The sequence below is a fragment of the Solanum pennellii genome, chromosome 11, assembly GCF_001406875.1.
Source record: "Solanum pennellii chromosome 11, SPENNV200".
Classification (NCBI taxonomy): Eukaryota; Viridiplantae; Streptophyta; class Magnoliopsida; order Solanales; family Solanaceae; genus Solanum; species Solanum pennellii.
In genome coordinates this window covers 42301292-42325989 of record NC_028647.1, presented here as the reverse complement: position 1 = coordinate 42325989, position 24698 = coordinate 42301292, and the positions used below count along the sequence as shown (strand labels likewise).

At 33.8% G+C, this 24698-nt stretch overlaps 2 protein-coding genes across 2 annotated transcripts; both read right to left on the bottom strand.

Moving 5' to 3' along the window:
• Positions 1–488: 488 nt before the first annotated feature.
• Positions 489–14193, bottom strand: LOC107003844. Its single transcript, XM_015202109.1, has 4 exons — positions 14128–14193; positions 4306–4373; positions 3449–3569; positions 489–1013 (listed from the first exon to the last, which is right to left on the bottom strand). The coding sequence occupies exons 1-4, from the start codon at positions 14191–14193 to the stop codon at positions 489–491; spliced, it is 780 nt and encodes a 259-aa protein (XP_015057595.1).
• Positions 14194–19925: 5732 nt separating this feature from the next.
• On the bottom strand, positions 19926–20492 carry LOC107004344 (ethylene-responsive transcription factor ERF021-like). Its single transcript, XM_015202557.2, has one exon. It carries the CDS (start codon positions 20488–20490, stop codon positions 19999–20001), a length of 492 nt encoding a protein of 163 aa, XP_015058043.1. The 5' UTR covers positions 20491–20492; the 3' UTR covers positions 19926–19998.
• Between the last annotated feature and the right edge of the window lie 4206 nt (positions 20493–24698).

The window sequence follows — 24698 nt, the reverse complement described above, 5'->3', positions numbered from 1 at the left end:
TTACCTTATTATTTGCATACATCTTTTGTCTACTCTAAGCGGCAGAAGTTTAGCTTGAACGCTCCTCACTTTATCTTAATCATCCTTCACTAAGTCAACCCCCAAAGATTTCACATCTCCAGCCTCAAAACAACCTATGGGTGATCTACATCCTTTCCCGTATAACGCCTCGAATGGTTCCATCTAAATGCTTGAGTGACAACTAATATTGTAAGAGAACTCACATAACAGTATGAACTTATCCCAATACCATCCAAATTCAATCACACAAGCTCAAACATTTATTCAAGCACTTGAATAGTCCTTTTTGATTGGCCATCCATCTTGGGATGAAATGTTTTACTAAAAGTGAGTTGCGTAACCAATTCATCGTGCAACTTTGTCCAAAACATAAAGGTGTAAAGGGTACCATGATCTGAAATGATAGAAAGGTGCACCATATGCAACCTCAGTATTTCTTTCACATAGATTTTAGCTAGTTGTTCTACTTAGTAATTTACCCTTACGGGATCAAAGTCAGCTGACTTAGTCAATCTATCAACCACAACCCAAATAGAATCAAACCTCCTCAAGTTATTGGGGAAACCAACCACAAAATCCATGGCTATTCTTTCCCACTTCCATTCTAGAATTGGCATTCTTTTAATTAAACTCGTCGGCCTTTTATGCTCATACTTCACTTGTTGAAAATTCTGGCACTTCACCACTGATTCCGCAATATTTTGCCTCAAGCCCTTCAACCAATAAACTCGTTTCAGATCCCTATACATCTTGGTCACACCCGGATAAATGAAATACCGTGAACCATGAGACTCCGCCAATAATTTGTGAATGAAGTCATCAACTCTAGGAACATATATTCTACCCTTATGGTTGAGTACACCATTCAAATCAAGAGTGGTCTCTTGGGACTTACCAATTTCAATCTTCGCTCTAAGCTCCTCTAAATATCTATCATCAAATTTTTTGTGCCTTGATCTCTTCCATGAACATGGAATTATCTTCAATACTATCTAACACCCCAATTGCATGAACTTAGATACTAAGGACTGGATATCCTTGGGCAAAGGTCGCTTGGCTACACTCTAGTAACCTAAACTACCCATACTCACCATTTTTCTAATCAAGGTGTCTTCCACCACATTAGTTTTTCCCAGATGGTATTGTATGGTCACATCATTATCCTTGAGTAACTACATCTATCTCTGTTGTCTCTAATTCAAATACTTTTGAGTGAATACATGTTGCAGACTACAATGATTGGTAAATACCTCACACTTAACACCATAAATATAATGTCACTAGATCTTAGGAGCAAACACCACCGACGCTAACTCCAAATCGTATGTGGGATAATTCCTTTAATGCATCTTCACCTGGCGCAAGGCGTAAGCTATGACATTTCTATCTTTCATATACAAAACACCCAAACCAGAATGTGAAGCATCATAATACCCAATGAAATCCTTACCCTCAACCGGTAATGCTAGGATGGGCGCGGTGGTTTAAAAGAGTCTTAAGCTTTTGGAAGCTCTCCTCACATTTCTTAGTCCATTCAAATGGTACCTCTTTTTTGGTCAGATTGGTCAAGTTAGTTGCAATTGAAGCAAACTTCTTAACAAAATGATGATAATAATTAGCGAGTCCCACAAAACTCCTCATTTCCGTACCCAAACCAGATCATACCCAATTCTTAACCGCCTCAATCTTTTGGGTATCTACCCTTACCTCTTTTTTAACACTACATGCCCAAAAAACGCAACCGATTTCCACCAAAATTCACACTTAGAAAATTTTGCATATCACTTTTGCTTTCCAAGAACACCCAAAACTATACAGAAATGGTTGGCATGCTCTTCTTCACTTCTCGAATAAACAAAAATATCATCAATAAAGATTATCACATAGGAATCGAGAAATGGCTTGAACATCCCATTCATCAAGCTCATAAAGGCTGCAAGCGCATTAGTCAACCCAAACGAAATCACCGAAAACTCATAGTGCCCATAACGAGTCTTCAACGCCATTTTTGGTACATGTTCCGGCCTCATTTTTAATTGATGATACCCGAATCTTAAATCAATCTTAGAGAAGATTGTTTCACCTTGAAATTGGTCAAAGAGATCATCTATTCTAGGTAAGGGGTACCAATTATGAAGAGTAACTCTGTTCGATTGCGGGTAATCTATACACATCTTTATACAATCTTCTTTCTTCTACACAAATAAAACTAGTGCACCCCATGGGGAAGCAGTAGGAGAGATAACTCCCTTCTCAAGGAGCCATGCGATACAGAGGAATTGAAATGGGACGAGTAACAGGCTCTAAATCAATGCAGAAATTTATGTTTCTATTGAGAGGCATACCAGGCAAGTCATTCGGAAATACTTCACTAAACTCAGACACCATAGGAATAGACCGAATGAGTGGAGCCTCAATCTCAACATCCCCTTATATGACTCAAATAAGCTAAGCAACCCTTCTCTAATTTACTAGCCTGGATGGAGGATGTAATCTTTGCTTGATTAGGCTTGTACACCCCCTCCAATCTAATATTTTCCTTCTCTGGATTTCTGGAGTTACATACTTAGTATTACAATTAAGTACAACATAGTAGAGAGACAACCAATTCATGCCTTAGATTATGTCAAAGTTGATCATATCCAAAATCACCAAATCAACCCAAGTATGAAATCCCATAAATAAAATAGGGCAAGCACGATATACATGGGTGACTATAATTGACTCTCCAACAAGGGTAGAAACATGAATAGGGGCATCAAGGAAATCACACATCCTCTCAAAATCATAGGCAAAAATCACAAACAAATAAGAATAAGTGGAACGCATATCAAATAACACATTAGACATCCAGTCATAGATAAAAATAGTACCTGTGATCACCGCTTCAAAAACCTCCGTCTCTTTTTTGCCCGAAAAAGCATAACACTAAGCTTTATCATTGATACGAGCCATTTCCTCGACTGGTTGCGTGTTACCTCTACCTCTGTTACCCATTCTTCTACCTCCACGACCTCACTAGTTACCTCATTGCCAAACCTGTGCACATCCTCTACTTTTATTACCATTTCTCATGGGTACCATTGCTCGAGAAAGTTGTTGTCTAGAATCGAACACATGTTGGTGTAGAAAATCTCTCGACATGTGTACAAGTTCCCCACAATTAAAACAAGTGCGATCGCTAGATGGATTACTGCCCGTAGCATGCACAACACTATGACCATCGTGAAAATTATTATATAGAGTACCTGAATAGTTACCTGTAGAGGCGGGCATGGCAGACTGAATTGGCTTGTCTATGAGCGTTGGTCGACCGGATACTCAAGCATAGAAGCCCTAAATGTTTTTGGAATTCTTGAACCTCTTAACCAATGACTTGTCTTGACCATCTCACCTCACCCCTCCACTTCTTAACATAATATTTTACCTCACTAAAACTCTTCCCTGCAGAAGTCATGTGGACGGAAAGTACACGCAACTCTAAAGTCAACCCTCTAACAAATAGTTGGATCCTCTCCTCTTCAGTAGTGACCAACCGAGTATCATATCTAGATAACACATGAAAATTAGCCTCATATGCAGTCATAAACATACCACCTTTCTCTAATGCCATAAAAGCATCCTTCTTACAATCTCTTAGGGTCCTGGGTACCTACTTCTCTAGAAACAAGTCATGAAATTGGGTCCAAGTAAGTGGAGGTAATGTAGAAGATCTGCATTCCATGTAATCTCTCCACCATTGCTTGGCCTCACCTTGAAGTTGAAAGGACACTAACTCAACCCCATGTTGGTGAATAATGCCCAACTTATGTAGCCTCTCATAATAATCAAAGTGAACTCATAAGCATCTTTAGTATCAGAACCAAGAAATACCACAGGCTTAAGCTTCAGGAACTTGGTCAACATATCATGCTCATTACCAGACATCATAGAACCCAACAAAAGATGAAAGAAGGCGTCATTACCTCCAACTTCACCCGTTTGGGGTGTACTCCTAGATATCAAAAGGCTAATAGAGGCTTGAGTGGGTGGAAGCATTCATACACCAGTCAACCCTTTCAAGAATTACATGATCTATTGAGCTAACACTGTATCGATGGGAGTGATCCATTTCGCTTCAGCCTACACACCTTTCTCTTATTCTACCTCCTCAACTTACTCTTCTATATTTTCATTATGTGATGAACGATTCTCATCCACCGAAACATTGTCAATCGGCACCTCATTCACAGCAGGTGCCACTTTCCCACAACCTCTACCCCTAAATCTTTCTCTACTTCTCACTGGGGTTCCTCAGCTGGAGCATTATTGGGAGCTACGAGCCTAACGCCGTTATACCTAGTATTAACTATCTGCCAAAAAAAGAGTGAAAGAAGTTAGATACCAATTTGAATCGATCGATACCAATTGAAATAAACTCATAGAACTAAGGATATAAGAGAAAAATGGAAATTTCCTAAAGTCCTATAGCCTCTCAAAAAAAAGTAAAATTTTCAATATACCGTTCTTCGAGACTCTATTAGACTCATTTTGATACATCAAGATCAACGAACCTTGGCTCTGACACCAACTTGTCATGGCCCAAAAAGAATCATGATTGGCACCCACAAAAGCCAGTGGGAGAACCACTACTACTATCCAACTAAAACAATTATTCTAAACTGAGGCATTTAAGTTACGAAAGCAAGTTAAATGACTAAAAACAAAGTTCCATTACTAAAAGAATACCTAACAACTAAAATTTGTAGAAGATAAAACATAAGATCTTAAAGTCAATGTACTAAATCTATTAATGATAACCAAGTCTAAACAAGAGAATACTAATGAACTATTAAACTAACTAAAACACTAGTCTATTTTCAGAAATGGTGAACAAAGACTAAAGAGAATTCCAAGGCATCCCGGAGGATGCGGCTCACCCTTCAAGTCAATGCTACAATCTCTAGTATTCTAAGCGAGGTATGTCGAATAGGCGCTTGAAGATGCCCTATACTCCAAAAAAATAAGAGCAAATGCAGAATAAGTACACAACCACCGTGTACTGGTAGGATCACGTGGCTATCCCACTAGTGCAATAAAAATAATTCAAACAAACATTATAATCACATGCATATATGTCAACAATACTACATTATCAACATGACTTTTGGACAACACATTTCACATGCTTAGCACATCATTGGTCCTCTCACGACACCCACACCTAAATAGTTAGATTCCAAAAATATGGAAATCCGATCCCAATGTATGTCAAAATGTGGTAATCCAATCCAAAGTTATGCATAAATGTGGAAAACGATCCCAGTTAGCTTGCCGAAACGTGAAAATTGTATCCCCATTCACACACCATAATCACAACCATAAGTACACTATTAAGATAATACATTTACATCGTGATTTCATGGCTATATCAATCATCTATCTCAGCTACAACAACTATGATAAACACTGCAACGTTTATATACATACAAGTATCATAATGAAGCAAGAACATGCATATATCACACAATCATGAAATCACAACCATCACTTACCTCGAAATAAGCTTGAACCCGAAAGACTTGATCCTTCTATTTTTAAGTTCTACCAGGGGTCGTTCTTTAGCTCAAAAAGTCAAAAAATGCCAAATAACATCGTTTAGGGGTTTTATTTATGAATTAGCTCTTCCCGCTATAGCAGCACCCATCCTGCTGTAGTAGCATTACTACAACGGCATAAAGTTCCACTACAGCAGAATTTTTGAACCAATGATCTCCCCCAAATTTCTATGATTTTAAGTCTCATCTTGTTTGCTACAACAGTACGTATCCCACTGCAGTGACAGATTTTGGGGCAATAAGTTTCCAAGGGGAATTTCATTTCAATTCCACTATATTAAAACACATATTTAACCAACTATTCTCACAAATTTCACGTAACGCTAAGATCTGTAACATCTGGCAACTAGAAAAGAGTTTAAAATCTGAAAATAGTTACTTTTGGAAAGAATAGGGAAATCTGGAAATTTTTAAGTAAGTTAAAAGTGAGTTTTTGGTTAACTTCAAACAAACATAACTCGTAACTCAGGATGAGTGAGGTTTAGTTCCAGATACAGTTGACAATCTCTCGGAATGATATTTCGAACGCCGCCAATTTTGCTAGATTCTAAATTTGTATGAATGAGTTATGTCTTTTAAAAGTTGGGTTGTTGGAGTAAGGAAAGTCTAACCCGGATTTGGGGAGGAAAAACTAGTCTGTTGCTTACCTAATTATATTAATTAGCTTTAAGGAATTAATTGGGGTAAAACAAGACTTTGTTCGGTTTAGAAAATTTAGAATTCACACTAGGGATTTAAGAAGAGAGAAAAAAAGGAGAAAAGAGAAGAGAAATCAAGAATTGCTAAGAACGTTTGATCTTTGCATATGGAATTCTTCGGGAGTGATTCCTACAAGGTACATGAGATTACATAGCATTGGTTTAGCTCACCCACACGCCAACCATGTTTAAATTCAGAAAATTTAAGTCTTTGAATGTCAAGGAAGTGAGTTCTTAAAGAACATTGTTGAAAATTTTGTTGAGTTCTTGATAGTTATGTTGTTGAAGTTTTTTTGATGATTTCATTCATGTTCCAGGTGAATTTTTGAGTTAAATCTATGGTATGTTGAGATTACTAATGATCCTAAGTTTTTAGGAACGAACCATGGAAGTTTAGAAGGTTAAGATATGAAAAACGAAGGAGAAAAGTCAGGGGTTTCCTGGGCAAAGCTTGGGGCGCCGCCCTGCAAAAGCCAAATAAAAAATCCCTCGAAATTTTGGCCTCTGGCGCATCGTGCCATACAGAGCACCCCAACTTTATCTCTGAAGTTTGAGGGCTGGTTCCACGTACTTCTCAGAGCATCACAAACGCTAGTTTTCCCCATTCTTCCCCCAGCTTTCCGTACTAGTTCATTAGTGATATACCTATGTTTCTTAATTTATTCAAACGCTCAAAGGTACATCTAAACATCATGAAATAATTCATAAACATGAGGTCTTCAAACTTGAATCCATAATCTAATTCAAGGAAACTTATGATCAAAGTTAAAGAAGTTAAGAGTCAAGTCTAGAAGTTGAGAAACAAGTCAAAGAAAATTTCTTTAAAGTTTTCAAGAGTCTTTAGCAATGTTTTAACTTTGTTTTTGAGGCTAAAGTTTCAAGTTAAGTAAAGAGTAGAGAGTCGAGCTCATTCTCAAAACGTTATAAGGGAACTAAGTATTCCCTAAGAGTTTATAAATGTTTTCACATTTGAGCAAGTAAAAGAACATCAATTCCAATAGAGCCTTTGAGCTAAGATTGAGTAATTATCTCAAACCAAAGAAAGAAGTTGTTTTAAAAACACATGAACTAAGTATATTTTTAAGACTAGTATTGATCATCATATAGGGATGCGAGTTCATATTAACTCTAGTTTCCATAAATCATGTAACTATCATGGGTATTAATGGGTCATACTTTTTACATCATCACTTAGGTTAAGATAGTGGATCCACTAAGTTAAGTAGTTCTATATGACAGAAAAGTATAGGACAGTTCTGGCAGCGTGGGCAAGATATTGTATCACCCTTAGGCTCATAGTGGTGGTTCTCGTTAGAGAATCTCCCACATAAAGTATGTTACTTCATTATATAAGTAATTTTGAGTTTGTTATTGCATTTTCTTTAACGAAATAAGTTATTTTCCACTCTTTTACAAGATTTATATAAATTGCATGTCTCATTGCTTTATATTAGGTTAAGTTATGCATGACTTGAGAAGAGCCAAGGTAAGTGTTCGCTTCATATTATTTTCAAGATTAAGTTGTGTTTACCATTCCAACTCACATAGTCGTAAATTCAATGTATTGATGTCAGTTTTCCTGCATCGTCTTGTGATGCAAATGAATGTAACTAGGATCGCTATTTCGGCGCATCGTTGATCCAGTGAGCCATTCAGAGTCTGTTTATGAGCCTCCTTCGTTCTGGAGGATCCATTTCATTATTTTCTAGCTTAGTTCATCAGGAAGTTGTAGGGTTTGTCCCAACATACATCTTAGTTGTATTTAGAGGCTTAATAGACAGTCAGATGTTAGTCCTTTAAGTCTTGTTATTATCAATTATTATGTACTAAGACTTGAGTTGCCATTTTGGCTATGTAGAATATTTACTTTTAAAACGTTTTGGGTATCCTTTAAACAGTTGAATAAGTGATTTTTAATCCTTGTACTAATGCTTTAAGTCTTCCACTAAGTAAGTAAGTCAGGCCAAGGCTTATCTTGGGACCAGCAGTGGTCTTTGAGTGCTAGTCCCACCCAGGGTATATGCTTGGGGTGTGACAAACTTGGTATCATAGCATAGAGTTCAAGAGTTCTAGAAAGTCTATGAAGGTGTGTTTGTACATTCCTAGTTATCGGTGTGAAGAGCGCCACATTTATAATTAGGAGGCTGCAACATTTAGGAAATTATCTCACTTCTTTCACACTCTTTTTGTGTGTTAGAGCTTGAACTCTATAAAGTTTCCATCTAATTCATGTTTGTCCATGTTTCAGATAACCATGCCTCCTCGAAGAGTTGTCAGAGATCGTCCCGCTAGATGTAATGTCGAGGAACAAGGGTTACCAAATGCACATGAAGTGCAACGTTAAGGTGAAGTCACGAATGCTAAATTTCGTGAGGCAATCCCGATGTTGAGCCAAGCTTTGACTAACCAAGTTGTGCAGCAAAGAGGAGCTCGACAAGAAGAGGCTAACGTTTCAAGGATTAATGAGTTCTTGAGGATGAACCATCCAAGTTTCACTGGTTCAAGCACTATTGAAGATCCGTTGAGGAACATAAAAAGGTGTTTGGTGTGATACATGTTAATGATACTGGAGAGTTGAGCTAGCTTCATATAAGTTGAAAAATATTGCTAGGACTTGGTTTGATTAATGCTAAGAGGGTAGGGATGAGAATGGACCAACTGCAAGTTGGGCTTGTTTTGATGAAGCTTTCTTGGGGTGTTTATTTCCTTAAGAATTGAAAGAACTAAGGTACAGGAATTTCTTACACTTAAGCAGGATTCTCTATGTGTGCATCAGTATGGGTTGAAGTTCACCCAACTATCTCGTTATGCTACGGAAATAGTTAAGGATATGAGGAGTCGAATGAGTCTGTTTGTTACTAAATTGGGTCGTTCATCACGTAAAGTGGGCAGGGCAATCATGATTATTGGTGACATAGACATAATCAAGGTTGAAGGTCTATGTGTAGCAGGTTGAGGAAGAGAAGTTGAGGGATACGGAAGAGTTCACAAATAAGAAAGCTAAGACAGGAATGAGTCTGGGCAATAGAAAGGTAGTGTGAACCGATTGTCCTTTCAGAAGCACAAGGAGTTTGCACAATTATCTACTAGTGCACCTACACCTAGAAACAAAGGTGAGCATCATGGCCAGAATTCGGAAAATTTTAGAGCTAGACCAGCACAATCTCAAGGTAGTGTGGCACAAGGAGGTAGTTGGGCTCCTGCATGTTCTAAGTTAGGTAAAACCTACCCAGGTAAATGTCATGATGGCCAGATAGGTTGTTTTGAAGTAAGGAAAAGAGGGTCACTTCATAAAAAAGTGTCCTAAGAACAAGCAAGGTAGTGAAAATCCGGATAATAGAGCCCAATCTTGATCAGTTGCTTCACCAGATAGGGCTGCACCTACAGGAGCTACCTCCAGCATTGACAGAGGATAAAACCCCCTATCTGAGATCACTAGTTGCAAAGAGAAAGATAACTCCCCAGATTTTATCACTATTATGATCAAAGTCATTTATTTTGATTTTTATGCATTGCTAGAACCACGAGCAAGTTTATCTTTTGTGACCCCTTATGTTGAAAATAAGTTTTATGTTCTCCCTGAGAAACATTGTGAACCCTTCTGTGTCTCTACACCTGTTGGGGAGTCTATCATGATTGTCCCGTCTCCATTAATCAAAAGAACACCATGGCTAATTTAGTTGATTTAGACATGGTAGATTTCGCTGTCATTCTATATATAGACTGGCTTCATTCAAGTAATGCATCGATAAACTGTAGAACTCGAGTTGTCAAGTTTCAGATTCCTAATGAGTCAGTCGTAGAGTGGAGTAGTAGTTTAGCGGTACCTAAGGGTCGTTTCATTTCGTACATTGAGGAGATAAAGTTAGTTTCAAAGGGTTGTATCTATCACTTAGTCCGAGTTAATGACTCCAAGTGTTGAGGTACCTTCCATTTAATCATCTCCTATTGTAATAGAGTTTCCAGAAGTCTTTCCAGATGATCTACTGGCAGTTTTTACAGAGAAGGAAATAGACCTCGGCACATACATCAAACTAGATGCTCATCCTATCTCTAATGTGCCATATAGAATGGCACCAGTAGAGTTGAAAGAGCAGTTAAAAGATCTGTTAGATAAGGGCTTCCTTCGGCCAAATGTCTCATATTAGGGCACTACGGTCTTGTTTATGAGAAAGAAAGATGTTTCCCTTAGGATATAGACTACTGTCAATTGAACAAGGTTACCATCAATAATAAGTATCCTCTTCCAAGGATTGATTATCTTTTTGACCATCTTCAGGTTGTTTCCTGTTTCTCAAAAATTGACCTCAAATCAGGCTACCATTAGTTGAAAGTTAGGGAATGTGATATTCCAAAGATAGCTTTCAAAACCCGATATGGTCATTATGAGTTTTTGGTCATGTCCTTTGGTTTGACAAATGCACTAACAGCGTTCATGGACTTTATGAACAGAGTATTCAAACCTAGATATGTTTGTTACTGTCTTCATTGATACATTACTAATCTATTCAAGGAATGAAGAAGATAATGCTACTCACCTCAAGATAGTATTTCAAACTTTGAATGTTAAGGAATTATATATTATGTTCTCAAAAAGTGAGTTTTGCCTTCAGTCTATGGCATTATTGGGCCACATAGTTTCCGGTGATGGAATTAGAGTTGATACTTAAAAGATTGAAATAGTTCAGAGTTGGCCTAGACCCACTTGTCCAATTGATATTAGGAGTTTCTTGGGTTTTGTTGGTTACTATAGAAGGTTCATAGAGGGATTTTTGTCTATCTCTGCTCCTTTAACCAAGTTGACTTAGAATATAGTTAAGTTTCAATGGTTTGAAACTTGCGAGAAAAACTTTCCGAAATTAAAGAAAAGGTTGACTACTGCCCCATTTTTTACCTTACCAAAAGGTACTCAAGGTTTTGTGGTGCATTATGATGCATTAAGAGTTGGTTTGGGTTGTCTGTTAATGCAGCATGGCAAGGTTATAGCTAATGCCTTTAGACAGTTGAAAGTTCATAAGAAGAAATACCAACCCATGACTTAGAGTTGGTTGTTATACTATTCACCTTGAAATTATGGTGTCATTATTTGTATGTTATTCATGTTGATATATTCACTGATCATAACAGCCTACAGTATGTGTTCACCCAAAGGGATCTTAATCGGAAAAAAAGGCGGTGCTTAGAATTATTCAAGGATTATGACATGAGTATTCTTTACCACCCATGTAAGGCTAATGTCGTTGATGATGCTTTAAGTATGTCTTCAATGGGAAGCACCACCCATGTTGAGGAAGGAAAGAGAGAATTAGTAAAATATGTGCACAAACTAGCACGTCTGATAGTGAGAATTATTGATTCCATATAAGGAGGAATAGCGGTGACGAATGGGGCTGAATCATCCTTAGTGGTAGAAGTGAAAGAAAAGCAAGATCAAGATCCCCTTTTTCTTGAATTGAAGGCAAATGTTCATAAGCAAACATAAGCAAAGAGTATTAGCTTTTGAACAAGGGGAGATGGCGTTTTTAGATATCAAGGTAGATTGTGTGTACCAGTGGTGGATGGACTCCAACAAAGGATCATGGATGAAGCTCATAGTTCCAGATAATTCATTCATCCGGGTTCCAAAAAAATGTATGGTGATTTGAGAGAAGTATATTGGTGTAATGGTATGAAAAAGGGCATTGTTGAATTTGTTGCTAAGAGTCCAAATTTCCAACAAGTTTGGCTCAGAAAATAGAACTTCCATAATGGAATTGGGAGATGATTAATATGGATTTAATCACAGGTTAATTGAGGTTCACATGCAGCATGATTCTATTTTGGTGATTATCAAGAGAAAGACAAAATCAGCCCACTTTTTTCCAGTAAAGACTACTCATTCAACAGAAGATCATGCTAAGTTGTTTATTAAAGAGGTGGTAAGACTTCATGGGGTTCCTATCTCTATTTTTAGATGAAGGTGCACAATTTACTGCACAATTCTTAAAATCTTTTCAGAAAGACTTGGATTTAAAGGTGAACTTAAGTACTGTCTTTCATCCCTAGACTGATGGCAAGCAGAGTTCACTATTTAGACATTAGAAAATATGTTCAGAGCTTTTGTGATTGATTTCAAAGTAATTGGACTGATCACCTACCTCTCATTGAGTTTGCTCACAACAACAGTCATCACTATAGTATCCAAATGGCTCCTTATGAAGCTCTTTATGGGTGAAGATGGAGATCTCTATTGGATGGTTTGAACTAGGTGAAGCAAGGTTGATAGGACCAGATTTAGTTCACCAAGCTACGGAGAAGGTGAAAGTGATTCAAGAAAGGTTGAAAATGGGACAGAGTTGTTAGAAATCCATAATGATGTTAGGAGAAGGGAGTTAGATTTTGACGTAGATGATTCGATTTACTTGAAAGTTTCACCCATTAAGGGTATTATGAGGTTTGGTAAGGAGGGGAAGATTAGGCCCCGATATGTTGGTCCTTATGAATTTCCAAAAGGATTGGCAAAGTAGCTTATGAGTTGGAGCTACCACAAGAGTTAGCAGTGGTTCATCCTGTGTTTCATGTATCCATGTTGAAGAAGTTCATGGGTGATCCTTCATTAGTTATTCCAACTGAAGATATTGGAATCAAAGATAATTTGTCTTACGGGGAGATTTCAATGCAAATTCTAGATTGCCAAATTCGTAGGTTGAGAACAAAAGAGGTAGCTTCAGTCAAGGTCCTGGAGGAACCAGTTTTTTGAAGAATATACTTGGGAAGCTAAAGAGGACATGCAGAAGAGATATACACATCTCTTTGAATCTAATGAAAATGCAGCCTAAGGTACTAATTTTTTTCCTAGTATTATCTAAATATTTAGTGAGCATGTTGTTTGGTTGCAATGCTTGTGGGTGTTTGAACTTGATGTTGCTACCCTAATCCTAGTAAGAGTAATCTTATTTGAGGGTCAATGTTCATAAGGGGGATATATTGTAACATCTTGCAACTAGAAAGAACTACATAGGAGTTTAAAATCTGGAAATAGTCAGTTTTGGAAAGTATAATGAAAGCTGGAAATTTTTAAGTAAGTTAAAAATGAGTTTTGATCAACTTCAGATGACCATAACTCTTAGATCAGGATAAGTTAGGTGTAGTTCAAGATATGGTTGGAAATATCTTGAAATTATCTTTCCAACTTGCCAAGTTTGTGTGATTCCGAGTTCGTACCAATAAGTTAGTCCATTTGAAAGTTGGGTTTTGGATTACGGAAAGTCCAATCCGGATTTGGAGATGTAAAATTAGTCTTTTTCTTACCTAATTATATTAATTCGCTTTTGGCAATTAATTGGGGTAAAAAAGACTTTGTTCATTTTAGAAAAATTAGAATTCACGCTAGGGCTCTGAGTATAGATAAAATAAGGAGAAAAGAGGAGAGAAAACAAGAATTGGGAAGAACGTTCGATATTTGCTTGTGGAATTTATCGGGAGTGATTCCTACATGGTATGTGACATTCCATAGCGTTGGGATAGCTAACCCACGCTCCAACCATGTTTCAATTCAGCAAATTTAAGTTTTTGAATGTTAAGGAAGTGATTTCTTGAAGAACATTATTGAAAATTTCATTGGGTTCTTGATGGTTGTGTTGTCGAAGTTTCTTGATGATTTGGTTCATGTTTCCAGGTGAATTTTCGAGTTTAATATATGGTATGTCGAAATTACTAATGATCATAAGTGTTTGGGGAAGGAACCATTGAAGTTTAGAGGGTTTAGATATAAAAAAAATAAAGGAGAAATGTAGGGAGTTTTCAAGACAAAGTGTGGGGAAGGCGCCTACCAGAGCGCCACAGTGCCGCTGGTGCGTCGCACCAACCAGAGCTCCAAGGACACCAATTCTCCCCATTATTCCCCCATCTTTCGTACTAGTTCTTTAGTGATGTACCTATGTTTATTAGTTGATTCCAACGCTCAAAGGTTCATATAAACATCATGAAATCATCCATAAACATGAGATCTTACCTTGAATCTATAATCTAATTCAAGGAAAGTTAAGATCAAAGTCAAAGAAGTTAAGAGTCATTTCTAGAAGTTAAGAAGCAAGTCAAAGCAAAGTTCTTAAAATTTTTCAAGAGTTTTTATCATGTTTTAACTTTGTTTTTAAGACTCGAGTTTAAAGTTAAGTAAAGAGTAAAGAGTTGAGATCATTCTCAAAAAGTTATAAGAGAACTAAGTATTCCCTAAGAGTTTATAAATGTTTTCACATTCGAGAAAGAAAGGGAACATCAATTCAAAGAGATCCTTTGAGCTAAGATTTGAATAATTATCTCAAACCAAAGAAAGAAAATGTTTTAGAAATACATGAGCTAAGTATATTTTCGGGAGTAGTATTGAGCTCCGATTTGGGGATGCAAATTCATATTAACTGAAGTCTCCATAAACCATGTAGTCATCATGGGTATTAAAGGGTCATAATTTTTAGAAGAACACTTAAGTTAAGCTAGTATACCACTAAGTTAAGCATTTCTATGTGACACCAAAGTATAGGACAATTCTGACAGGTGGGCAAGATATTTTATCACCACTTAGGCTCATAGTGGTGGTTGTCGATTAGAGAATCTCCCATAGAAAGTATATTACTTCATTATATAAGTAAAGTTGAGTTTGTTATTGCATTTTCCTTAACAAACTAAGTTTTTTTCAACTTTTTTACAATATTTATATATTATATGTGTCCCATTACTTTCTATTGACTTAAGTTATGCATGAATTGAGAAGAGATCTTTTTTAGACTAGTTTGTTGCTAGGAGTCTCTATGCCAAGGTAAGTGTTCCCTTCATATTCTTTCAAGCTTAATTTTTTTTAGCATTCCAAATCGCATACTTGTACATTCAATGTACTAGTGTCTATTGTCCTGCATCATCTTATGATACAAATGCGAGTAACTAGGATCGGCATATGGGCGCATCGTTGATATAGTGAGTAGTTCAGAGTCTGTTCGTGAGCCTCCTTACATTTCGGAGGATCCATTTCATTTTTTTCTATTTTAGTTCATTAGGATTTTATGGGGTTTTTCCCAACATCCATCTCAGTTGTTTTTAGAGGCTTCATTGATAGTCATATGTTAGTCCTTCAGGTCTTGTCATTATCATTTATTATGTACTAAGACTTGAGTTTCCATTTTAACTATGTGGAATGTTTACTTTTAACATGTTCTAAGTATCCTTTAAACAATTGAATAAGTGCTTTTTAGTCCTTGTATTAATGTTTTAAGTCTTCCGCTGAGTAACTAAGTCAGACGAAGAGTTTGCTTGGGACCAGCAATGATTTTCGAGTGCAAGTCCCGCCCAGGGTGTAGGCTCGGGGCGTGACAAGATCGATTTCTGAAGATCTACTTATCCAAATTCAATTTCATAAAGTTGCACGGGTTCTTTAAAGAGTTATCCAACTAATCATTTAATCGAATTCATATTTACTCCACCCGATTGCTACCAGATTTTTCTACATCTTGATAACTCTGATTTCCTCCAAATCTTAATAAGATTAGAACAATCCTAATACTACGAAAAGATTTTTCCAGCCCTGATTTTTCCCTCGTTGGTATTTTTATAACGATAGAATCTGATCGTTACAGCATAATAACACTTACTAAGGCCATCAAAATGAGCCCAAATATGGGTAACTCGCCCAACTCATCTAGAATTTTATGGATTGGGCTTAAGATAATTTAAATTGGATCAATCTCAATTCATTTAAGTCTTAATCCTTTTTAAATAATCTTCCATTTATCCCAATTTAAGAAGGGATTTTTTTTTAAAAAATTCAATATTTGAACATTTAGTAGGACCCCTTAGCCACATTAGTATTTATTAAAGATATCAATATTTAGTTTGTTATGTACACATTATTTTTATTTTTTTAATTGAAAGAATACAATTATTTAATGATAGCAAGGAGAAATCTTGAGAAGAGAATATTTCTTTAAAAGTAATGTATCACTCAAAATACTCATCAGTTACAAATTTAATATTTTTAAAGAGGAACATATCACATAATATATCTCATCTTAACATAAAAAAGAAAATCTAAAAAAATATTCAAAAAAAAATCCTCTGTCTTCTTCATCATTCTCACATGAATTTTGATGGCATAGGAAATGGAGAATGAAAAGGTTAAACTATTGTTTAGCTATGGTGGAAAAATTCAACTTCTTCCTCACGATCATCAACTCTCCTATGTTGGCGGCGATACCAAAATCCTATTTGTTGAAGTGAATTGGATTAATTTGCGTTATTTTTTCTATCTGACAAGAAGATTTTGAAAATGGGTATAAATTTGTTGACAAATAACTTTTGAGAAGGAATTCTCAACTAGAAATTCGATATAATCCGTGAAATACAATCGATCAAGTATTCATTAACTGTTGAATAATTAATTTGTTTGGAAGTTTTGACCTGAAAGTTTTTTTTTTTACTTTCCTGGGTAATTATAAGTTTTTGGATGATGAGGCAGAGTGTACTAATGCACACGTGAATACATATTTGGATTTAGGTTTGGCGAAAAAAATCAAAAAAGAAAAGAGAACATAGCAGATGAAGAAGAAAGAGAGAGTCAGAGAAAAATGTTGCAAAAATTATATTCATACCAGAAATATTAATTTTTGTTTGTCCATTGTTTTTCTTTTACTCAGCATTTGTATTTTTATTTAGAATGTTTGTATTCCTTTTTTAGTTTGTATTCATTCCAATATGTATGTCAAATAGATTTATATTTTTAAGTATAAATATATCATATTTATTTTCACTGCTAATTTTATTTTTGTAAGAATATTACATCATTCCTCAATTAATTGTATTATTTTTACTTTGTATGCTATTCTTTTAGAATCTTGTATCCTTTCTTAAATCGTATTCATATGTAATGATTGAATTATATTGAGATACAATCAGTAATTTTGTAATACAAATAATAGAAAAATATATTTGGCAGTTAGGTCATAAAAGTTTTATAACACAGATACAATTTTTAGTTTTTACTATGAAAGTAAATATCAATTTTAATTTGAATGGAAAGTGAACACATAAAATACAAAAGTTGTTAGTATATAATTATGATGAAAACATAGTAAAAAGAAATACACGGTTGTTGTCATTGAAATTGATATTGAAATACAAAAATGAGCACAATAAATACTACACATTTATAGAAAATTTACTTTGATTCTCGTCATGTTTAACTTTTACACGTCAAATTCACACACTCCTATTTTATGATTTTATATTTCTCATTAAAAGATATAAATAATTAATCTATCATAATCGTCTCGTATATATTTATCAAAACTTTACCTTCAATCTTGTTCCTTTTTTACTTTTACACGTCAAATTCACACACGCCTAATTTCACCACGCCTCTTCCAATTAGTAACCCACCACTCCCACATTCAAAAAGAAAGATTTTCGTTGTAACAATTACCCATTCCTCTTTCGCCTCATCAATCATCTTCCATTAAGACCACTTCAACATCTCAATATTACCTCCTAAATCAAAAAATATTCAGTCTACAATGAGAAAGAAAGGGCCATTTCAAAATACTAAGAATCAAATTTTCAAGATTTTCGTTAAAACATGTCGGAGAAATCAGAACATACTTCTAGATAAAGTCCAAGATTAGAAGCGAGTGCTACGGTTGAAATAGAGTCTCTGAAGTTTAATGTTAATTGAACTAGTGAGGAACAATAAGAGCACAAGATAAGCTTTGAACTAGGATGCAACTTAATAATGGTGAATACACTGTCAATATAAAATTTTTAAAATCAGGCTGAGACTCTTGGCTAGACAATTTGATAAGATCCATTTTCTGTTCTTATAGTTTATGTTATCTTTTCATTTTTTTTCAGAATAAATGTTTTCAATTATTAAAAAAACCTTTTTTTTAAAAATAATCTATTACAATCTGAAATTTTTAATGTTATAATTTTAAAGAGTAAATATATTGTTATAACTTCAAACTATTTATATAATATATGTCATATATAAAATTTTCACAAAATTAAATATTAGATCTTTCTTTTTTAACCAAAGGGAGAATACGTTTATTTATTTATATAAAGTTTTATGACTTTTAATTTCAAAATCAAGTATTATTTTTTTATTTTCTAGAATTGGAATATGAATTGTCATTACAAAAATTAAATACCATTTATATTTTTTAGATTAAGGAGATCAAATTATGCGGATAATAACCAAATCTTTAGCCTATTTGATCCAGAAGTAAAATTGAGTTGAATCATAACTCAATCTGACTTCTAATTCAGCGAATTATATTCTCTCTAATTTCAAGTCAATTCGTTCATTTCACACCCTTAATACACAATTCTATTCTCTTCAATTTCAAGTCATTTAGTCCATTTTACACCCTTGCTCGCACTAATATTTTCATCTTCCACTAAATCTAAAAACAGAAAGAGTAAGGACCATAATTTAGATCCTTAGTTGAAGTTCCTCTTCAGCTATACAATTGGAGCTTCCACCGGAACTGCGCATCGGCAGAGAAGAAAGTCTTCCATCTTTACGTTTTTATGGCTTTGTATTAGACTTGTGTACATATTCTTCATCCGTTTTGATTCTATACATAGTACCATTGGATCTCGAATTTATTTGATTAAAAAAAAGGGAGAGAATATGTTTTTTTCACAGAATCACAGGGTTTTTAGATACTTGTGAATATTCTAATAAAAATATAGAAGGCTGAATCTCTTTTTTTAGTCAGAGAATTATTATAGAAATAAAATACAATGGTCCGGCGCATATGGATATCGAATAAAATCAACAAAATAAGAAATGTATATCAGCAGAAATATCCAATTACAATAATTTCTACGTTTTAGTTTATTCGTTTTATTAACACGTGAATAAAATACAATGGTCCCGCGCATATCCGAATAAAATCAACAAAATAAGAAATGTATATCAGCAGAAATATCCAATTACAATAATTTCTACGTTTTAGTTTATTCGTTTTATTAACACGTGATATGAAGTTTATGGAAATAAAGAAGATATTTGAATATTGTCATGTTAAATTAAAAATACATCAAATATTTTTTTATTTTTATACTATTCAATATGGAATATTAAAATTAAAGACAAAAAAAAGTAGAGAAACATTCCTTTGAAAGGACTAACAACAAATTAAAACGGAGTATTTTATTCCATTATGCAGTAGAGCAGATTTGAATAAGTTTTTTTCACGCATTACATTACATTATAAGAAGAGAGAGACATAAAACGAGATGTCAAAAAACCAACTCATTTTGATGCTTCAGAACAACCTTAATTAAGATAATGCAACACCATATATGGAAGTTAATTAGTACAAACTCTAATTAATTTATATATGTTTGTAATACAGAATACTAAAGCTTTACTAGCTAGTATATATTTCCTCTGTCCCAATTTATGTGTATCTTTTCATTTTTCAAAAATCAAACAGTTTAAGTTTGATCAAATGTTTGTGCATGAAAATTTCAAATTTTTTGAAATAAAATTTATATATTTGTAAACTACGTAAAAAGTACTATAAGTCACATTAATTGATAATTCAAAATATTTAAAAGATTTTATGAAAAACTTACTATCAAAGATAGATTGGTTTGAATTTTGAAATCTGAGAAAGTGTCAGGGACGGAGGGAATAATATATTAGGCCTCTAGAATGAGTTAGTTGATGAGTAGTCCCAAAGACAATCATCCATTTCTTGGTAATCACTCATTTCATAAGTATAGTTGATGTCTTCATGAGTAGTCCACATATGTGGTGAATCCATAGGGAAGTCATTAATAGCTTGAATTTCAGTTGGAGATAATCCTACTGTAACTGGTGCTCCATGTCCATGACTAGAAGAGGCCATTGAATTCGTGTTTTGAACTGTAATTGCAGCCTGTTGAGCAGCCAAACGTATATCTTCAGGCGAAGAACTTGCTGGCTTAGGGAAATGTTCAATCAATTGTGGGAAATTTAACTTAGCTGCATGTCCCCTGAAGTGAAATGCAGCTGAATCATACGCAGCTGCAGCCATCTGCGCTGTCTCAAAACTCCCTAGCCATATCCTCGTTTTTTTCCCTGGCTCACGGATTTCAGACACCCATTTACCCCATTTCCTCTTTCTAACACCTCTATATTCTGATGTTATACCACTCATTTTCTTACCGTCTTCTATTTTATTAATCAAGCAAAAGTGTGTTCGAGTTAACTATATATATATAGTTAAGAGTAGGGAGGTTCCATGTTATTTCAGCGTGGGACAAGAGTGTTAAAAGTTTTAAATATCTAAGAATAATGCGTTACGGGTTAGCAGCAACTATGTGAAGCACGTTTGTTAATGATAAATTAATAATGTTTTCAACTGTCGGTTTATTAACATTAATATCTGGGGAAAAATTGAAATATTATTAGTAAAAGAAGAGGAAAAATGGATGAGGTTCTTTGTTAGGTGATGTTTTACTGTTCTAAGACACGGTTTTTAAGTAAGTGTCAAGTTTTCAGTTCAAAGTTGATTCAAAAAAGAATGTTGATTAAATGGCCCCACAACACCTCGTACACTTTCCCACATCACTTCAAATAAAATAGAACAAACTGCTTCTCCTAAGGAACTTGTTAGATATTAACCCAAAAAAAAAAAGAATGTGATCCTCAATTTGATTTTAACTGACAATTGTGATTTTTTAATTTGGATGTGTATAAATAAATATTTAATTATTTATAAAATTAAATAAATAAATACATTCTTTTTATATGACAATTTTGTGTCCTACATGGAGTTCAATGTATATTATGTCATGTAGGACATGTGTGTCTACTTGTTCAAATTTATAAAAGTTTAAATTTTTACTTTTATACACTCAAAGTTTGAGAAAATAGATTGCCCCTAAAGCCAAGTTTAAGGATCATATTTTATATTTTATGTATTATGCCAAAAAAATGAACCTGTTAGAATGTTTGCAGTGATTTATTTATTTATTACCGTAATTAAATTTTTCTTTTAATTAAAATTCAAACACAATTTGATTTTTCATTTTGACTAGTAATTTCTCTAATAGGAAAATGTTTATAACAGACGCAATCCTAAATTGGATTACGATGACCTCAAACATAAAATATCAGTAGGCAAGCTATAAAACTCAAACACAATTGCTTGGATCTCATCACGAGACGGCCACGGGAATTAGGAATTAGCGAGAGTGCTCATATTAGGCCTTGCATAAGAAAACATGCAAAATTTTTGTACAAGTAACAACACATGGGGTAATTAGTAAGCATCATAGGTCTATCAGAATCATATTATACAAAAATAATTTTTAGTAGCAATAAATATTAACATAAATAAAGAGTGGTAAAATATTACCGATATTAATTAAGTGTCATCAGAACTTATGTCGCTAAAGACTTTAGAAACATATACAAATAGTGTTAATTATCACTAAATATACATTTAATGAAAATTAAAAATTAATTATCGCTAATAATTATTTTTGATGTAGTGTATAAAACTAAATAAATATAAGAGGAACAATGGTTTACACCTATATGGAGTAACTACTAAATGGATCAAAGCTCATAAATACCAATAGGAGATAAACACACAAATAACCAAAAAATATGGGATGATGCAACACATGATATCAGTGTTATCTCAAATATTTTCATCATGCGTAGCCAAATTTGTAGCTACGGGTGTGTGCATGATGCCAGAGTAATACTCACTATGTATCGATTAATTAGTACTCTAAATTGATAATTATGCATGGATCTATTATTTTCTCTGTGTTTTTATCTATACTCAGTGATTGTAAATATCGATTGAGCTCTATAGTTCAATTTTGGCTTGAAAAAGCAAAATGAAGTTGGGTAAAACTTCAATAGTTACGACTGAAAGAGAATAATTTGGTTTATTTTTTACGGAAAAGGGCCTAAAATACCTTCGAAGTATTGGAAATGGTACAAAACTACCCTCCATCCACCTATTGGCTCCCAATTACCCTTTCCACCCACCTATTGGCTCAAAAATATCATTGTCATCCACTTTGGATTCAAAATTGACCATTTATTTAATGGTTTCAAATTTAAACTATTTAAATATTTTTAGAAATATTTGACGCTCAACTATTGGATATAATTTAATTTATTAATATCATTTATAAATCAACCCACTACCAACCCATTACTAATCAAGCTCCACCCAATTAATATACCATTTCTAATATCAAAATCGCCCTAAACACTACTAAAGCATGACGATTACCGATTCCTAAAAATGACATTCAATTTTATTTGAGTCTGAATTGAAGCCCCAATTAAATTTAGGTTGAGCCGCTTATTTAGGAGGACACTTCCAATAGGATTGTGTTTCAAGCTTGAATTCAAAATTTATGATTAAAGGTAAAAAAGTAGCACCTCTCGAATTAATTCATGCACTTTTTTAAATATAATTTTATAAATATTTATTATTTGTTTTAAATATTAAAACTTTAATATATATATATGTATATATATTTTTAAATTACTATTAAGTAACATCACATAATTGAGGCGAATGAATAATTAAGATGAACATAGTAGACTTTTATGTTTATCGGTAATTTTTATTTGGACATTTGAATTATAATATGTGTTGATTGACGACTTGAATTTACTTTTATAGACATTTTTGACTTAAATTTTTAGAAACATTCATTGGTAGTAATTTTCCTGTTGTGTATTAATAATGAGGCGAGTTCATCAATTGGGTATGATTTAATTACTAATGGTTGGGTAGTAGAATGGTTAACAAATTATATTAATAAGTTTAATTAAAACAAATAGTTAATCACCGTGTATTAAAAAATATTTAAATAGTTTAAATTTAAAATCGTTAAATAAGTGGTTAATTTTGAGCCCAAAGATGGATGAGAAGGGTATTTTAGAGCCAATAGGTGAATGAGAAGTGTATTTTGGAGCCAATAGGTGGATGAAGTGTAATTTTGTACAATTTCTGATACTTTAAGAATATTTTAAGTCCTTTTCCATAATTTTTATTTAATAATATGAGATAGGAACATTCTATCTACTGAAACAATGATTGGTTTTTTATTGGTAAGGGTCTTAAGTTCGATAGAACGAAAGGATATCCATTTGATAGTTCGAGAGAATATTACATGAGGTCTGGACGGAACGCTATCCATACTTTTACCGATTTGATTTTGATTAATATCTGCCTATTATGTGTAAACCCCATTAAATGGGCACACTATCCATACTAGTTGTTTCCAAACATGGCTGATTGTATTTTTTGCTGATATCTTATTTTTGATACTTCAATATTGATAATCTCTAGTTGTGAGTATATATGGTCTACCTTAAAAGCATGAAATCTCTAATTTGAATGTTAAATTATTATAATACCTCCAATTTAAAAATACCTAATTTATTATATATTCTATATTTTATATTATATTTTATTTATTTGTTCTATATTATATTAACATCTGATACCTTTTAAAATTGATGGATAGTGACTTTTTCAAATGGTTGTGACTTTTTTTATAGAGTTGTAATTTTTCAATGAGTTATATGACATTTTCAAAAAGTTGTGATTTTCCTCAAGGGTTGTAACTCATCTGATAAGGCACGATAAACACATTTTCATATTATCATTTTTTGTCTATAAATAGAGAGATTTTTTCATACTTTTAACTATACATTTTGTTATTTTTTATTTTTCTTCGTAAAACAAGAAAAATTGTGAGAGTTGTTCAAATATGCAATTACAATATCTTTTGTGTGTAAGCTAGACAGATCAACAAAAATAGATTCATTAAGGAGAATGAAATAACTCAACTTCAATTAAGAAGTATGTATAGATAATTAATATGTACACATTTTCATAGACATATATATATATATTCTTTTGCAACAACTTCTACTTGTCATGAAGTTCAATGATTTTTTGTTGCAGAAACTACAACTTGGTGTTCAAGCTATATAAGTCTCAAACTGTTTGAGAAAAATGATTTGATCAAAACTTTTTGAAGACTACAAACGAGTTTTAATAGGTTGTTTCTCCTTTTTCAATTTGTTTGTTGTACTTTTATTTGTATTCAGTTTAATATAATATGTGCTTTTTTCTTAGGGTATGGGGCACATCTTTAAGATCACTGTCACGACCCAAAACCGAGCCGCGACTGGCACCCACACTTACCCTCCTATGTGAGCGAACCAACCAATCTAAACCTTAACATTTCAATTTAATATCAACATAAAGCAATGCGGAAGACTTAAACTCATTAATAAAAGACAATTCAATAACTTCTAAAATTCAACATCTATTATTTCCCCAAAATCTGGAAGTCATCACCACAAGAACATCTATGA

Bases quoted from the DNA above. Each gene is read 5' to 3' on its own strand.
- LOC107003844 (XM_015202109.1), bottom strand. From the start codon at position 14,193: ATGGGGAGAATTGGTGTCCTTGGAGCTCTGGTTGGTGCGACGCACCAG. The intron at 4,374-14,127 runs GTAGGCGCCTTC...TTTTTTTGGCAG, and splicing joins AGCGGCACTGTGGCGCTCTG to ATAGTTAATACTAGGTATAA. The intron at 1,014-3,448 runs GTAAAATATTAT...TTGGGGTGTTAG, and splicing joins CAGGGAAGAGTTTTAGTGAG to ATAGTATTGAAGATAATTCC.
- LOC107004344 (XM_015202557.2), bottom strand. From the start codon at position 20,490: ATGAGTGGTATAACATCAGAATATAGAGGTGTTAGAAAGAGGAAATGG.